Source organism: Simochromis diagramma, unplaced genomic scaffold, assembly GCF_900408965.1.
Source record: "Simochromis diagramma unplaced genomic scaffold, fSimDia1.1 OVJJ01000669.1, whole genome shotgun sequence".
NCBI classification, from domain to species: domain Eukaryota; kingdom Metazoa; phylum Chordata; class Actinopteri; order Cichliformes; family Cichlidae; genus Simochromis; species Simochromis diagramma.
Window position 1 is genome coordinate 3,796,129 of NW_024387458.1, and position 19,185 is coordinate 3,815,313.

Sequence of the window (19,185 nt, forward strand, 5' to 3'; positions counted from 1 at the left end):
GGGGAAATGACAAACTGCAGGATTAACAGTAAATTTAAAGTGAAAGTAGAATGAGGTGTTTCTGATCAGTGAGATAACGATTCGAACGATTCCAATGACCAAAACAGAACTTTTTAGGATAAATGAGCAGCATTTTGTTTAATAGCCTGTCTCCTCTGAACGTGGTAATTAAAGGGATGATTTTTGATCTTTTTAATCATTGATTGATGAATTCATTCTGAATTATGCACACATATTTTAAAGGAAATATCAGAAATGTTTTTCTTAAAACCGAAATAAAACCTGAAAAGAACAGTTGTCAAATCAAAAAGATGCTTTACCAACGAACGGTCAGAAAGAAGAACGAAGGTGATGTTTGGGAACGGTTAAATCAATCTGACTTCAGTTGAGCTAAAATGTTGCAAAATGACTTGCAGTAAACATTTTTGAGGAAACACACCAACAGGCCGGAGTTTCTTGTGTTTTGAGCAGTGAAATAGGCTAAAATAGGAGAGCAAAACATTTTTCTCTGTGAAGGGATTCACCTGGAAAACACCTGTTTCTTTCTGTTAAAGCCAACAGGGTTGATGCTAAGCTAACCAGCTATTGCCTATAGTCTCATTAATGACCAACAGCAAATAACAAATCATTGCTTTACCTAAAAAATTGAACTATATATTTTGGCTCCTTCGTATTGGTATAATTTGTTCACATTTACACCTAATTAATTTACTCGTTTTGATCAGGGGAGACAAGATTAAACACGAGTATATGAGATTATATCACAACTCATGCTGAGGCAAGGCTAAGGTGGTTTGGATGTGTGCAGAGAGCTATAGTGGATGTATTGGACAAAGGAGGAAAACAGTGAAGGAGGACTGATGTGACGGAGGAGGATGCTAGGAATAGGGTGAGATGGAGACAGATGATCCGCTGCAGAGTCCCCTTAAGGGAACAGCTGAAAGAAGAAGAAGACTCATCTCTGTTGAATCTTTTGCCTTTGTTGTTGTTTTTGCAGTTCTGCAGTATTTGGACTACTTGTGCTCGTGACTGATAAGTGGTTTGTATTTGGCCCATTAACACAAAAAGAAATGATTAAGACTTGTGCTCTGAGTGCCACAGTGAGAACTCCATGTTCCCTCTATACTAGCCTGCATGGAAGCATAGCGGCTCTGTAGCTACTGTAGCTCCCTGCAGATTTTGAAGCTCTGGCTACTGGCCCAAGCTTGTGCTTCAGAGGAAGCTTTCTTCCTTTATTGTGAGGCTCAGAGATACATAGGTTTGCACTCCCTCTAAGTCTCTCTCTCTTCTCAACACTGCTCAGGGCGCAAAGCTTGAAGTGGGAGCTAATGATGCACTGAAGTAGGTTACCAGCCCGCAGATACAGTGGCTTACAAATTCTGCTGAAATGAAAATGTTGTAGAGCTCAATCATGCAGCGAGCCACGCTCTTCAAACAGTAATTAGGTACACTGATGTTATCGATTGCATGGAAGCATCAATTGCGGGGAGGAAAGATGGATAGTTTATTTGTTTTTGTAAATGAGGGAGAAGAAATCTTTCTCACGTGTCCCCGCTGTCGGTCTGGCTCATGGATAAATGTGTCTGAAATCTGCACAGGAGCGCCGTAGTGCCGTCGCTCGACGGCTGAGCCAGCCTGGCAAAGACAAACAAGTCCTTTCTGAGGACAGATGCTGCTGTTTGCATGTGCGACTACACGTCTGGACAGGGTGCACGGGGAGAAAACAACAGTTTTGAAATTGCAACACATGTGATTTTGTAAAAGCTGTCAAGAATTTCAAACCTGTGTAACTTTGGAGCAGGTTGTCCTCTTCTATTTTTAACTACACACCCTTCAAGGATGAGCAACCCCTAACGCTTGCCCTCTTATTTTCCACATACTCCCTGCATGTTTATTAGATTCAGACTCAGAGGATTCATTATGGCAGCAGGATACAGTTAGAATCTGGCATCTCCAACCTCATCACTTCCTGCAAATATGGCACACATAGCTGATGGAGAAGGATGAGTAAATATCTACTCTGAGTGATGGACAGTATGAAAAATAGATGCAGCTTTCAGGTCTGAAAGTATCTCAAACCTGCATTATTTCTAATGACCAGCAGGGGGCGACTGCTCAGGCTGCAAAAGGATTCGCAGGTTTATAAAAGTCTATCATTATAGATGGATTTCATGGGCTAAATTGCCCGTTTCTGAAGTTTATTTTGTAAATTTTGATCACAATTTGTGTCAGAAACCCGATTAGCTGGAGAATTATCCAAGCGGTAAGCATGAAACCGTAGCTCATCATCTGCGGTTTCAGGGAAAAGCCTGAAGCTTCCACACAGGACTACACAAACCAGCTGATGGCGTCACGGTGGCTACATCCATCTTTTATATGGTCTATGGATGACATGTCAGAGAGAGAGACCGACAAATGTTGGAGGGTGTGTTTGGCACACTTTGGTCTTTGCTCTGTGTGTAATACGAGGAAAAGCTCGAGTTATCTGCCTGAATCAGCTCATAGGCTTTGTTCCATTCATGTTGCATTACTCTAAAAAAACAACTGCATTGTTTATAGATAGATAAATAGGCTAAATCATTATATATGAATACAGAAGTTATTTTCTCTAGGCTGGAAGTGACGAGTCCCTGGAGTGTCTTTGTCTCCCTTGTGTGCAGAGCTATGCATGCGCAGCTTCCCTCTTCTGTCTGTGCAAAAATATTTACTGTTTAGTCCTCCACAGTGGGGCAATTTTAGATATAGGGTTATATGCATAAGGGTTCATGTTGCAGTTATTCATGTTTAATTTGTGTAGGCTGTAAAGGTGTCTGCATTTTTTATTTTATTTTATTTTTTTAAGCAAATCGCAAAGTAAGTTGAAATCTCTGTCAAAGGTGGTTTCCAGTCCAGTCCATTGCTCTGGCACTGACACTGGTCCCAGAGCGCTCTTCATTCAGTTTCTATCATCTTATGTCTTTGCTTTCTTTTTATCTCCTGGCAACAGGACACTGTTTGCTGTTTTAACTACCTGGATAAAGTTACTTATAGCAAACAGGAGGGAAAAAAAGCTTTTGGTGAATTTGCTTCTCTTTGTTGCATCATCGAGTCTTTATTTTCAGAGGAATTTATACTCAGAGGCAGAAAGAATTGTCCAGTTGTGGAAACAACAGTTAGCTCATAATAAAGGTTAAAGTTAAACTTTAAATGATACATTTTCTGATAATCTGTGCTGCTGTCGTCAGACTAAAACTCACTAAATCTGCTGCTGTTTATTTTGACTCATGCACCATCCTGCTGTCTCAAACACACAGTGGAAAGAAACGCTATGGTGCACACATTTGTCTTTTTTTTTTTTGTATTATTTTGCAATTTATATAGTACATATTACTTTTTAAAGACTTTTATCATATCTCTGTATCAACATCACGCTGTCTCTCTTATTAAAAATGCAGCCTACTGCTGTTTTAAGGAAGGTTTCCAAGTGATGCACACTGTAAGTGACAGGCCACGTGGTTTCACTGTGATTAAAATGAATGCAGCCGTGCTGTGCTTCAGCTCTGATGCAGCACATCTGGTGGAGTTGCATGTTGAGAATTTAACCACGCCAGTGTCACTGACACACTGATGTTGTTCGCTTTCTTATTTAGCATTTCGATGTGTCAGATGCAAAGAATTTCAGGTTTTTCTCAGTTGGTGACAGATTGGGTCCAAAGTTGTGGCAGAAATCAGCAGCTGACTTTGAGACATACTGACTGGTTTTGGACTTTGTTTGCAAGAACAAACACATAAAATATTGTCGGTCGTCTCTTTTTAATGTGAACTAATCTTATTTTAATGGCTCCATCTCTGCAGCCCTGCTCCAAGAAAAGCCTGTGGGAAGCCTTAGAAATTTGCTTGCAGTCAGTAGTTTGAGACCCTTGTGTTCGGTGCTTAGCGCTGCACTATTTTTACTTTTCATTGCTAATAGATCAGCTGCAAGGAAAATAATGCAGCTGTCTTTTTCTAGTCTGTAAACAGACATATGTAGGTGCTGCGCCCGAGCAGGACGAGTAGAAACAAAAGCAGTCTGCACATTTATTCTTATTGAATACAGATAAACTGAAGGAGATTAACCAACAGCATCAATGTGAAGAGAAAAAGGAAGGAATACAGTTTAGCAAGTGTGAGTGCGAGCAGTCAGCCAAGATGGCAAGAATCGCAGTTACTAACATACCTGCTGTACATATAGCAAGATTGCAAACAGTTGACCTTAGCTTATGTTATTGACAAGATACAGTGGCTTGCTAAAGTATTCGGCCCCCTTGAACTTTTCCACATTTTGTCACATTACAGCCACAAACATGAATCTATTTTATTGGAATTCCACGTGAAAGACCAACACAAAGTGGTGCACACGTGAGAAGTGGAACGAAAATCATACATGATTCCAAACATTTTTTACAAATAAATAACTGCAAAGTGGGGTGTGCGTAAGTATTCAGCCCCCTGAGTCAATACTTTGTAGAACCACCTTTTGCTGCAATTCCAGCTGCCGGTCTCTGCAAAGATCTACAGCTCAGGTGGGGGAATCTGTCCATAGGACAACTATGTTGGCCTTTATGGAAGAGTGGCAAGAAGAAAGCCATTGTTAACAGAAAACCATAAGAAAGAAAACCATAAGAAGTCCCGTTTGCAGTTTGCCACAAGCCATGTGGGGGACACAGCAAACATGTGGAAGAAGCTGCTCTGGTCAGATGAGACCAAAATGGAACTTTTTGTCCTCAATGCAAAATGCTATGTGTGGCGGAAAACTAACACTGCACATCACTCTGAACACACCATCCCCACTGTCAAATATGGTGGTGGCAGCATCATGCTCTGGGGGTGCTTCTCTTCAGCAGGGACAGGGAAGCTGGTCAGAGTTGATGGGACGATGGATGGAGCCAAATACAGGGCAATCTTGGAAGAAAACCTCTTGGAGTCTGCAAAAGACTTGAGACTGGGGCGGAGGTTCACCTTCCAGCAGGACAACGACCCTAAACATAAAGCCAGGAAACAATGGAACGGTTTAAAACAAAACATGTCCATGTGTTAGAATGGCCCAGTCAAAGTCCAGATTAAATCCAATCGAGAATCTGTGGCAAGATCTGAAAACTGCTGTTCACAAACGCTGTCCATCTAATCTGACTGAGCTGGAGCTGTTTTGCAAAGAAGAATGGGCAAAGATTTCAGTCTGTAGATGTGCAAAGCTGGTAGAGACAGACCCTAAAAGACTGGCAGCTGGAACTGCAGCAAAAGGTGGTTCAACAAAGTATTGACTTAGGGGGCTGAATAATTACGCACACCCCACTTTGCAGTTATTTATTTGTAAAAAATGTTTGGAATCATGTATGATTTTCGTCCCACTTCTCACGTGTGCACCACTTTGTGTTGGTCTTTCACGTGGAATTCCAATAAAATTGATTCATGTTTGTGGCTGTAATGTGACAAAATGTGGAAAAGTTCAAGGGGGCCAAATACTTTTGCAAGCCACTGTATACCTGTGCAACAGATATTTACCTGAAACCTGCTAAATACAATATAATCTTATATGCTGGTAATTTAAAAAAACATATGACAGAAAATATAAGCTTATGAAAACTTAACTTACGACCACATGATCACATGATTTATGATTTGACTGTGATTTTAAGGGGGATTTGGAAGGTCAATCAAGAATAACAGAGAAGCACATCTGCTTTTTGCTATTAGCCAGGTGTGGGTCGGTTTCATTTCTTATTTTGTTAAATATAAAGCAACTTTATTAAGATTAATTTAATTTTTCACCTTTATTTAAGCAGGAAACAGCAACTCTTGATGTTAAAAATAACCCTCTTTTGCAAGAGTGTATCAGCTGAGATAAACAGCAAAGTACAGCTTAAACTTATACTCCATGATACCCATCACACTCATGTCAGGCCAAGCAGGCATTATTGTTCGGGCAGAACATTTGCAGCCCCCAGATCGCTTAAAATCAACTAAATTAATTCATTTAGTTGATTTTGCAGCTGATTTCACGAGGAGGGAACCCTTGTTCCACTTTCAGTACAGGCTTTAGACAGAAGAGCGAAGACAACAGCTTCCAGTGAGCAGCATTGTGCAGAAAAAGAATGTGGGGTAATTTGATTAGAAATGCTGCTGTCACATAGTTTGTGCAGCAGAATAGCATCACAGCTCAGCAGACAGTGGAGTTAAGCAGCATTTTCATGGTAAATTGTGCATGCAATCATTTTCTCTTTCTGATATTTGGTTTCGGAAACTGAACAAAAATCCACTACTGGACAGGTTCTGTATGTTTAACTGGCTCTGCTGAGCTTATTTATCTGTCATATACATACTTCTGTTATGGCTCATATTCAAATTAAACACGACCAAAGCTTCCACTGAGGTCTGCGGGTGTGCAAGTAGTCCATGTGAGGCAAAAGCTCGGGCTTCAGACTGCTACAAACACTTAGCTTTGCACAGTTTATTGGATCTCAGAAGCCCCACCCCACCTGCTGTTCTTCTGTTTGTGAGGGGCAGCCAATCAGGAGACAGTTGGCTTAAAAGGATATGAGTGAAAACAGCTTGTCGGGTCCAAAAATAAAAATATATCGCTGGAAATGAGCTGAATAGATCTCTTGTAATCTTACGGATATTTGTCAACCCTCCCTGGTAAATCAAGAAAAACAAGACAATGTTTTCAAGCTCGTAACGTCCGGGATAAACGAATGTTCCTTTTGCCAACACCTGCCACACTCAGCCTCACATTCGACAGCAAAGACACACTGGTCGGTACAAATCTCTCACAGTTTTTACTCCAAAAATAACTTTGAAATGTAGCGCTGCTGAGGGAAAAGGGGTAGAGAAAGATGAAGTGGGAAAAAAGAAAGGCAGAGTGTAAAGAAGAGACAGCTGCTTAGGTCAGAGGAGGCATGTGGCTGAGGAAGCGCTCCCCCTCTCCCTGAGCTGTCTGGACTCTCCGTGAGGGACAGAAGGAGAGATTTAGACAGGATGTGAAATATTGAGGGAGAGAAGGAGAGAAGGAGAGGGGGAGACTGACAGCAGGCAGGAGAAACGGTGAGGAGGGGATAAGGTAACTAAAAATACCACATTTGTTTAGATGTTTACACAGTTTGGTTTGCTTTCGGTAAGCAGGCGTTCCCTTCTTCTTTAGCGTAAAGTCACCTGACAAGACCCGCCATCACTGGAGTAATTCAAGGTTGATGGTTTTCTCAAGTTGCTCCCAACCATATACAGCAAAAAAGATGGATAATAGTCAGAAGGAGGTCTGCAAAGAGAAAATATAGAAGCTTTTACCTCCTCCTGCAGCAGGCTGTTGTTTTGATGCAGGGTGCTTGCTTTCTGCAGGCAAAGGTTAGCTCTGCACCCCCGGAGCTCCTACCATTCCTCTTCCTCCTGATCGAGCTGCAGGCACCCGAGGGACACCACTCACATCTCAGCTCACCAAAATGTCCACCCTGATGTCAAAAGACAGATGCTGGTCATGAGAGAGGAACAGTCTTTTTTTATTTGTGTCCATCTTTGTTCATGCTTGGTATAAGAAGAGAAACAACCACAGCAAAAGTAAGAGTTTTATTGTAAAATTTTAAATTTAACAGAGAGCATGAGGTAGAGAAGGGCAGGAGGACACCGCGCATTAAGTATTTAAAACAACAAACACAACCGTTTCATCCAATATTTTCTTACCTGTCTTTCTGGCGACGAATGCAAGCTGTGTAACAAACCTGTCCATCAGAACCTAAGTTTGTATACCTGACTGTTGCGATGTGAAGCACGGTGGTGCTAATCTGTTGTGCCAGATGCTCCAGTCTTCTCAAACTCAGTAATAATCTAAAAGACAGATAGATTAGGGCTGTGACCACTGCCTAAAAAATCTAGTCCTAGGGTACGTTCAACCCAGCAAATCAGCCATCCATTCATGCATTCATCCATCGATTATCTTTGGTTTATGTGAAGTCACAGTGGCAGCACACTAAGCAGATATTCCAGTCGTCCTTCTGCCCAGCAGCACTTCCAGTTCTCAGGGTCTCCTTCCAGTTGAGCGTCCAGGAGATTTTTGAACCAGCTCATCTGTATCCCTCTGAATCTCTGAGCTCCTTATCCTAACTGTGAGCTCAGCCATTCTTTACAGGAAGCTCGTTTTTCCTGTTTATTTACAATCTGGGCAGCATGGCGTCTGACCTACACAACAAGAAAATCCTGGGTTCGAATCCACCATGGATTCGTCCAGGAGTTTGTCTGGAGTCTGTGCAAGTTTTCAAGTTCTCTCCATGTTTGGGTGGGTTCTCTCCGAGTACTCTGGCTTTCTCCCGTAATCCAAAGACATGCAGATAGTGGGGTTAGGTTAACTGGTGATTTTAAATTCTCATAGGTGTCTATCTGGGTGCAAGTGATTGTCTGTCTGTCTTTGTTGACCCTGCGACAGGAAAGCAACCAGTCCAGGTCATACCACCTCTCACCCTATGGGAGCTATAATAAGCCCCGCCCCCCACGACCCTCAATTGGATAAGCAGAAGAAAACAGATGGATATTTGCACATCGTCTAATGTTACCGAACCAATGGCAGCTCATTTTTTTTATCAGGTGCAATTCTTGGGTTTACTTTCTATGCTGGCAAGCATTTGTCTCCATACCAGAGATTTTGCACCCATTTGTCGGGGTTTCTGTAATCCCCATGAATGGGGATCATCCCAATCTGACTCCACATCCCTCTTCCCAGGCATGGGACCCACTCTCTCACCCATTCTGCTTCCATATCTTGACTGTTGTACAGTCTTTTGTAAAACCTCACTCCAACAGTGGACGCCCTCAATCCCAACTGTTTTGTCTGCTTAGTTACCTGAATCAGGCTGCAATCGCCACAATAAATCTAGCAGATCGGGCCGTATGTAAGCCAGATGACAACCTGTAAAAAAGCAATTACTGACCCAGTATTCTGCCCTGCTAGCCCGCTCTGTGCCCTTGACTGAGTAAGGCCAGGGATGGATTTAGGTTGAATGATAAAGAGGCAAAAAAATACTCACATTGAAGTTCGGTTGCATGAAAACTGTCTTACTGTAAATTGTAACATGTGGTTATATTTGTGCTTAGTTTCCTTATGCTAATGTCAGTGTCATCTTCCCCTTTGCTTCCCTGTTCCCTGTTTGAAGTGCGTACTTTACTTCAGTTGACAAATCTGTCTTTAGGAAGTGCTTAATTAATTTGTCTTTTAAGCAAAGGTTTTAGTCAGATCCTCAGTTTTCTGTGTCACCTCCTTTTTCTTTTCTACTTTCACTTGGCCTAAAAACAGTACGGTTTATGTTTGTCTTTTTCAGGCCTTCGGAGATCACTTGTAGTTGTCACTTGCCTCCTGATGTGGCACTTTTGGGGTTACTGCAAAGGTTATGTTTGGTTGCTTTAAATATTTTATGTTAGCTGAGGTTAGTTTTCCTGAAAGCAGGGACGTTTGGCAGTTAACTGTGACAATGACTTCGAAATGCTGAACCAGCATCAGGAATAACATTACGACCACTGACAGGTGAAGTGAGGAACACTGGATCCAAGGAAGGTATAGCAGTGAACGAGTGTTGCAGGTGCATAAATGTTAAAAATGAGCCCATTTAGCTCATTGGTAGGTGGTTGCTAGGCAACACGATGATGGCTTAATATCTGATATATATATAAGAACGTACCTGATTTGCAGGGATTGTTTATACATTCACTGACCTCATTATTGGAACTTTGGCCATGATAAAGTTTGAGTAACTCTTATTATTTATATATCAGAGAAAGTCTGTTCTGTGGGGTTCTTGATGTTCATGGATAGACATAAAAGAAGTATTTCTATCCATCCATCAGTTTCCTGCTATTTTGCTAACCGGTCTAAGCTGATGCTCTTCTGGGACACTGAAGCCAAGACATAATCTTCCGAGGCATACCGTCGGCATACCCTGGGTCTCCTCCATTTAGGACAGGGGTGGGGGAACTCCAGGCCTCAAGGGCCGGTGTTCTGCAGGTTTTAGATGTGTCCTTGATCCAACACAGCTGATTTAAATGGCTAAATTACCCTCCTTAACATGTCTTGAAGCCCTCCAGAGGCCTGGTAATGAACTAATCATTTGATTGAGGTGTGCTCACCTAGGGTTATATCTAAAACCTGCAGCACACCGGCCCCTGAGGCAGAGAGTTCCCCCCACTCCTGATCTAGGACCGGCACTTTATCTGGGAGGCATGCAGGAGGCGTCACGTTCAGATGTTGAACCATCTCCATTGGCTCTTTTTGGAGAGGAAAGGTAGCAGTACTACTACTTGAGTGCCCAGCTCCTCAGTATCAATGAATCACAAGCTTAACATGGTGGAGGGCGTACACAAGTGTTCCCAGGATTCAAGGGAACACTTGTGAACAAGGATTCAAGAAGCCTGGTGCATACCAAGACACCGGGAGCCAGGCTTGTTGGAGCGCATGGTGGCCGAGCCTTAACTGATTTTCCTGTGGGCGCAGCACCTGTAGGAGGAGCTGAGGAGGTCTGGTGCTTTGTGGATTGAGCAGCTTTCAAAGGCAGAGGTCGTGATGCTCGAATCCCCTGTTATTAATGCTGGTTTCAAGGACGCGGAGCCAAATAATTATTTTTCTTAAAAATCCTGAACTCCTCACTGTTTTGTGCACCTGTTCCTCTTTTCTCTCACCTTACCACCACTGCATACTAATTGCCAGACCAAACATATTTTTAAAAAGGTGTCTTTGTGTATGACCTCGCCTGCTAGCGTGTACGCATGGAAGAGGCAGTAGGAAGACTGTGATTTGCTGGTGATGACTGAGAGAAGGAGGGAGGGAGGTACGCATTGATGAAGCAAGAGCGAGGGAGAGGCAGAGAGAGAGAGAGAGCACTGTCCCTATCAGTGTCTTTTTCGCTCTGCGATTCAGGCAGCCAGCCTTCCTCTCCTCCTCCTCCTCCACCTCCTCCAGCGGCAGTGGCAGCAGCGGCAGCAGCAGCAGCGGGGAGAAGGGAAGAAGGAAAGCATTGGATGAAAAGGACTAAAATCGGGACTCAACAAAGAAAGATAAGGAAGGCATGAAAGACATCAGCAGCAGGAGAGCTGCGTTTTTTTCCACTCAGACACCCACACCCGCCGAATGTGCGGTGGGAAGAGGCTAAAACCAGCGCGAAGAGAGTGTGAAAGAAAATACTGACTGAGAGAAGTGGATCGCAGACGGCAGAGTTGGAGGGGAGGGGGGGATGAAGGAGTAAAGGATGACAGCGGACCTCTACTCGTGGACAGAGCAGGAGGAAGAAGTGAGAGAAAACCTGAGAGTCGGCACTGTGACTGTTGAACCGACGGTGTCCATTTTACAGTGGGAGCAACAGGACCGTGCCGTCTTCTCCCCGCTGCGTTTCTGCCCCTCGATTCTGAATTCTGAATTTTATTCTGTTTGTATCGCTTCTCCGGACTTGTGACGAAATCGAGGGCTCTCTTTGGAATCCCTGCTCTGAAGTCCGAGGGCGGCCGTCCCCCCCTCTCCCTCCCTCGCATCCCTCTCTGTCTCCCTCTGTTGTAGTGTGTTTGCGTTCCCGTGAGCAGAAAGAGCTCCTCGTGTGTTTTCTACCTCCACATTTTCCACATTTTGCGCCCATCTGTTTCACGCTGGCTGTCCGTTCTCACCTCTGCCATCTGTGAGAGTGTCAGCTTTGGTTTCTTTTGTGTGTGTGTTTTTTTGTTTTTTGTTTTTTGAGTGCATGTTTAAGGATTCATGCCTGTAACCTGCTGCCACTGTCTTGTTTGCTGCAGAAAGAGGCACTTTATGTCCTTGGTGCAGCTTTCCCTTCAATCTTTAAAAGACAACCCAGGTAAAAGTTGTGACTGCTTCTCACCTGCATCAGGGAGCCTGGTTTCCTCCTCACAGGATGTATAATACATGGCTGTCTTATCAATAATTCAGCATCAGGTGGGCCTGGCGAGTGTTGATCAAGACATCCAGGGATGAGACCGTTGGGGCTTGATGCCTGCTGAGAGCACGGTCTGCCGATGCTGTTGACTCACTTGACAGCAGCTTGATGATGTGTTGCCTCCCTCCGCGGCCTCTGCTGATCGCCGGCTGCTATCTGTAATAGCTGAATTCGCTCCCAGCTGTCTGTTGGCACTCGCGGCGTCTACTGGACTCCATCCAGCACCTCATTTCACACTCGGATCAACTTTTTTACTCTTTTTTTTTTTTTTAAGAAGCGTGGTTTCTGCAAGACTTAAAAATAAGAATTGAATCATCTGGGTTGGTTTCCACTGATCTTCAGACACTTCTGTGTAATCCGTCACCATGATTGGTGTCAACAGCTTGCACTCGGCGGGGCGCCTGCGCTCACGCTCTCTTTGCACCGTGCGATACGGCAGGGACTTCCGGATGATGGACCCGTTCCGGTATCCCAGAACCCCGCGCTCGCGTTCACTCAAACCCCTGGTATTCCCAGACCTGTTGGGCAAAGCTCAGGACGGACAGAACCACCCACAGGCCAGGAAGAGGAGGAAGGTACTTAAAACCATGCTGTTCATTTAAAATGATGTATTCTGCAGCACTAAAGAGATGAATCATTTTTCCATTTCATGCTCATGTCACAAGTGCTCAGTGCCATTCAAAGCCACACATCTGTTTACAGCCTAAACCTGCACTGTACACTCTCAGCAAATATCGGTAATAACTTTATTTGTCTTTCAAACATAGCAGATTTGAGAAAACACATTAAGGATGTGAACATAGAGTACATGCACACACATGTTTAAGTAGAAGAAATGGTCTGAAAGTGGGAGTCGTTACAGTTAACCTATAAAATAAATTTTAAGCAGTTGTTTGAAATCTGATTAATTCTGCAGCTGCAAAAGCTCGATTTAAAGTAAGAAAGTGAAACATTTAAAGGGCCCCAATCAGCTGTTAGAGAGGTCGCTGGAATAAGGTCTCAGCAGGTATATTATATAAACAAGAGCTTGGCTATGTAGGGCTTCGTATGTAATTATACTTGATGGTCTAAGACCTCAATCCTAACCGTCAGTTCAGACAATTAGAATATATAACTTTTGTTCTATTAAATTGTTCTCAGAAAGAAATTATTTACTCTAACTGGGGTTAATAACAATCTAAAATGAAGTCTAATTTTCTCAGAAAGTCGATGAAAGGAAGCCCAATCAGGGCACTGGCTAGTTTTTCTTAGCAGCCTTGCTGATTGTACATTTAGAGCACAGCAGCTTATTTAACTGTACCCAGATTGTTTGGAACTCACAGAAATCCTGAACTTTTGATGACAGTTTTGCACCTTGATGTCCAAAATTGGGCACCTTGGTTCCCAGGAATGTATTTCTTTGTTTTTCTCATGATATATGAGCTGGATGAAAAACTCTATGAAAGCTGATAAAAGCCGAGCTAATTGTATATCTGACGGGGTAAAACTTCGCTATAGCCTCTAAGATACTCCCATTGCACCCTTGACTGGCGTACTTACTTGTACCCTTGTGGTTTGTACCTTAATGGATGGATTAAAGGATGGACTGCATTTGGCCCAGGGATGCCTATTTTTTTTTTTTTTAGATATATTTTTGTTCTTATTCATTCATAAACTTTTAGTTGCATACCACTTTTTTTAGTCGTACAGACAGCTCAAACTGTACTAAAAGTTATCCAAATAGATATCAAGGATTTTATGCCTATTTCTATACGTCGCCTCCTGATATTACACCTTTAAATCTAAAGCAAAGTGTTCGAATATGTACTTGAAATGGTAAGAAATATGTGTGTGTCCTTTTTTTGCCCTGAGAAGGTCTGGCAATTACCCACAGAGTGTGTATATTTATGCAGATTGCACCTGTAGGGACAGAAACGGCCTTTTATTGTACCCCTATATCTGAGAGAGCGTGTGTTTACTGTTTGATTTACCACCTGTGCCGCTTGTATACATGTGGAGTGCAGAGCGGTTGATGAAGGCGGCTGGATTTCTGCCAGACCCGACAGCACGTATAGCATGGCTCAGTACAGGGCGCCGCTTAACGCCATCACTCAAGGCTAATGGCTCTCATCTGTTGCCACTTGGTGACGTTGATGGAGCAAGTAGGTGAAGGTGACGAGCATCCATCTTTGTCTGAGTAAGCCTTCAGACTCAATGACTCTCAATACCGTCGATCCCTCAGGATTTACAATCAGGGGAAATACAAATAAAACATATTCTTCAGAAATAACTCACCAAATAGACTCAGCTGTGACACAGTTTCTGCACATGCAGCATGCAAATCAGAGCTATGCTGAAGTGGAGGCAAATGTAGAATATTACGCATACTTGAAGCTCCAGGCTATTTTTGAAATTTCTTCAGATTTACTCACTAAAAGTTCCACAAGCGTGACCCTAAATGAGAAATCTTGGGATATTATAATGAAAAATACTTTAAAATCTCCTTTTCACCCTACTACACTTATTCAGAACCAAATGAGAGTGCAGATAACAGCCTTATATGTTACTGAATACGTTTTAAAAGCTCATCAGAAGTGAAATATTGATATGAAATACCTCTGATCCAGATCTTTGAGAAAAACAGAATCATTTTATTTTTTAATAAGAAAGTCCAAACCTGGCTCTATTACTGGCTAAGGACAAAACCAACAAAACTCTTTGTTGAGTGATTGAAACCTCTAATTTTTAGTATTTTGTAACCATGGGAATGACACATGCATGTCCTTTTGTTGTCAGCATTTTGAATCTTTTGAAAACAAGCAGTTTTCCTCAGTTGTACACGTAAACTTCTGCAGTCACATCACTGCACTTTTACTGCTTACAAATTCACTGTTAATATTTGATGTTGGTCGGATTTGTGCTACCGTAGCAGTTTGTCTCCTACTCGGGCATCCCAGGAAGATCTTCCCTGTCTGTCGTGATTATTAAAATGCACGAGCGCAGTTAAGTTTGAAACATAACTCGAGAGTTTTACAGCAGCAGGAGCAAAACAGACCTAAATCTGTAACGGTCTCCTCTGGGTGGTCATCAATATTCATGGCACTCTGGAAGTATTTGTGATTAGGCCCAGTTTCAAAGCTGCGAATGAATCTGATTAGATCACTGAATCAAACACCATCATTAAGTCGGTTTAGGTTGAAAGTCTAAAACGTGAGTGACAACCAGCGGCTTAATATGTGTAATGAAGCTGGTTTTAGTTTGAGGTTTCTTAAGAAGACGCGTGGTATTGATCCACGAGGAATTCAGAGATGAACTGCCCGTAAGTGTCCTCTCCATCACCTCAGCCGGCACATCTGTCTTTCAGCTGCACTCACTGCCTTAAACTCTACAGCCCGATGGCCTCCTGCTGCCTCCTCTGACCCCGCTCCTCTGCAGCAGCCCGGCTGTGAAACTAAGCTGCTATGTGTCACATTCAGCTGGCCGAGGCCGATGTCATTGAGGTGTGTGGGGAGCTGAAGGAGAAGTGTCTAACGGTCCTGACTGTCACTACAGATTTTGAGGAAACTAAAGCCAAATGTGCCGACTCTCAGATCAGAGAAGCAGCAGCTGACCGCATCCCTCATTAAAACCCATCTTTGCCTCTGTTTTTTGTTTTCATCTTGTGCTGATCATGATGATAATAAAAGTAAAAGACTGTGTTTGCTGTGAGAGGAAGTAATGACCTAAAAATGATAACTGGTGCAAAGGATGTGGAGAATCAGCAAGCAAACGGATACAAAACACTTCTCTGGATTTTTTTTCTCTACAATTTTTGCTTTGATTTATCACATTTATCAGGAAGGAAAAGGACCTAAATCCAGGAAATGTAAAATCCTAAACCCAAAAATGTAATCAGGAAGAAACAGAAGTTTTCAGGTAAACAGTTAGCAGGGGCGTCAAAGGTCTGACAAATTTGAGAAAACCCAGAAGCCTTTTTTGAGTAACACCAAGCTTTAATAACATTTCTCTATTTTAACGCGTACTCGCATACATTCACTAGATACCTAAAATGGATTAAATAAGACCTGTTAGGCTTAAAGTTCCTGCCCTTATTTTAGGAGCCCATTAAAATAAGAAAGTAAGATAATGAAAGTCTTCCTGAAGGAACTATGAATAAAGACTGGGGAAGAAAATGGGAAGAGCTACACAGGTTGTGTATTTACACTGACTAATTGAAAAAAGGAGCGACAATAAAAGATAAAAGCAGAGACGGGAAGTAAAACTGATAACAGGGTAGAGGGAGCAGAATGAAAAATAAACATAACCACATTTCAAACCCATGACACATCCCCAGTGCAAATCAGAGGTGTGAGTCCCTGCTAGGGTACTGTTTGTCTGTGATTTTAGCTCATTGTTAGATGGTTGCTAGGCACCTTCATTATGCATAATGATGTATCATGATGAACACTTAGTGGATATAAATTAGTTAAATTGATGCCATGCTTATATAAGGTGTTACAGGTGCATAAATCCTACAAATGAGTCATTTTGGCCCATTGATAGTTGGTTACTTGATGTGATGATGTCATTACAGTTAAAATACCTGTGCTCAACTCCTGTTTGTGTAGAAAGAGTTTGCGTGTCTATTATGTGAGTAAATAAAATTATTTAGTCAAGAATTTTGTTTTTTACAGCAATAAAAAAATAAGAAAAATTGTAACCAGTAAACATTTGAAATATGTGCTTAGAATTTATTTGGGTTTATTGGATTTTATTTGTTCGCATTGCCTATGCTCCTCTTTCCCAACAAGTTTCATTATGTTGAGTTTGGTACAAACTCTTTCCAATAAAAAGACAAATTCCACTCATCACATTACAAATACTGAAGGCCTGGTTAGTTGCGGTGATCTAATGTCTTTGTTATGCTTTTTGCTCCCAGGCTGTAACTTAAATTTCCTCCATGTGGGTCGATGCATATGTCTAAATTATTTATTGGCTGATTGATTTGCCCGTCCATTCATTGAAAGGCCTGGGTGCTTGGCGAATAATGGCTTTGTTACTGATGCAGTGGTGATGGTGGCTGACTGATTGGATGATCGATGGATTGTGTGGCTAAGAAAATGAGTAAAGCTCATGCAAAGGGAAGTTTGAGCAGCATGAAAAGAGATGCCATTTCTCTGACCACAGTTTATTGAATAAAGCCAGCTTGCTTACTGCGCAGTTTTCACAGAAAACCACCACAAACCTGCCTATGTGTTTTACTCGCGCGCTGCATTATCTGATCAATTGTCCACCTGTACACTGCTAATATTTTTCCTAAATGTGATTTTCTTGTTTCCTCTACAGGCTCTCTACAACTCAATCAAGAACCAGAAGCTGCAGTGGACATTGTAAGTCTTTTTAAATTGACCTAATGTAAATATTATTATCTTAAGCTGTTTTTAATTCATTATGGTTTCCCATCTGTGGAGGACCAAATGTACCCAATTTTTAAAAAATAAAGAAATATATAAATTGGTTAATAAATCATTCAGTATTTCAGTATATTTGGAATTGATATGATTAAATTTACTGATGTACAATTTTTTTTATAATTACCTATTTATTTATTGGTTGCCTCAAATGGGGAGCTAAGCTGTCGGTGATGTCTTCTGTGCAGATGTAAATGCATGAAAGAATAATAAAATAATAAATAATATAAAAAAATAATAATTTTTTCAAAACAAATGACCTTATTATTAACTTTATTATTGTGTTGATAAATTGAATAAATTGAACATTAGTTTATTTATTTAAACTATTTTTAAAGATATCCTTTTAGCTTATATTTTTAATACAAAAATATAAATCAATAATAATATTATCATGTATAATTTGTTTTGTTTATTGTTTCTGATACATGCCTGTCATTTTTTTAGTAAGTCATTTATCTTTAAGCTAAATACTAATGAATAAATAAAGCAGAGTCTTATTTTTAACTCACATCTTCATTTCTTTTCTTATTTTGTTTACAAATAATCATTTATGTACTTGTTTATTTTTTTCATATTGGCAGTTTTAGGCCCCCATACTGGGCCTCCATACAAGGCCTCAAAACAAAAAAGAAACAAAGGAAATTCATAGATAAATAAATTTGGAGAAAATAATGGAAAGACAGAAAATAATTACGTTTAGAAAGTTACAAAAATATTTGTATTAATAAAATTGAAATGATAAAAACAAATGTGGAAAAAAATCTAATTTAAAACACAAAATTAATATGAATTTATTCCATGTTTTTAAAATGAATTAACAACTTCTTTTGTTTTTTTATTCTTTATTTATTGGCTTTTCCAATTTCGATTTTGGTAGTTTGAGTCTTCCATACATTCTGTGCTTTTTATTCTCACACACAGACTGGAGGGCAGGAAACAATACGGGATATTGATCAGCTTGTTTGCATCCTCAGTGATGACGCTAGTGTTGTTTGGCATGTGAAGGAAACATTAGTGTGTCAAGGGTTGCTATTCTGGATCACAGCTCCACGGCGCCTCAGAGATGCCAATTAAGTCGCCAGCTTTCCAAGCTTTGTTGCCATAGTTACGGCACCATGGATACGACTCCATAGCTACCACGATGCTCTTTCCTCCCTGCATTCTCTCGGCAGCAAACACACACAGTGACAGGCAGATAAAATGCACACATTAGTGTATGTATAGGCAGAAATCACATGTATGCTTGTGAACACGTTGCATTTTGGATGCATGAAAAGCAAAAGAAAAAAAATTCAAAAGAGAACGAGAACAAGGCAGCTCCATTTCAACGTCTCTTTACCTGCATCCTGTACAAAGGTGCGACCACAGCCTCCCACTACCTTTCCAAAAATAGCAGCTGCAGCGCTCCCGAAGCAGCCGAACAAAAGTGGTCAGAGGAGCAGATTGCGGAGGAGATCCGCAGAGAGGCAGGCAATCCAGTTCAAACATCTCCGCTGACATATAGACAGCTATTTAAACACTGCCACCGCACAGGAGGCCTCGCTGGGATAGAAGAGATGTCATTTTTAGACACGTAAACACCACAGAGCGAAGGAGAATCCACCTCCAAACAAAACCGGTTACAGATGAAGAGATTCAGCCCACAGAAGTCTGTTGTTCATTTTTAATGCTTTAGCCGGCAGAGATCTTTGCAATGGAATCTGCTTTGGAACTCTGACACTTATGGACAAGATTCATCCGCCTTAATATTCAGGAATCTTTCTCGGAGCCTGGCTCATTGATTGGTAGCCTTCAAACTGCGGTTAAACTTAAAATTAACCAAATTT

General features: G+C 41.5%; 1 protein-coding gene across 4 annotated transcripts in view; it reads left to right on the forward strand.

Moving 5' to 3' along the window:
• LOC120723035 (PH and SEC7 domain-containing protein 1-like) overlaps positions 1-19,185 on the forward strand; it is a 94,984-nt gene that overhangs the window by 55,705 nt on the left and 20,094 nt on the right. For all 4 annotated transcript variants that reach the window (XM_040014288.1, XM_040014287.1, XM_040014289.1 and 1 more), the window contains one exon: positions 17,232-17,275. In XM_040014288.1, the coding sequence (XP_039870222.1) occupies positions 17,232-17,275 (44 nt within the window). The remainder of the gene's footprint in view (positions 1-17,231; positions 17,276-19,185) is intronic.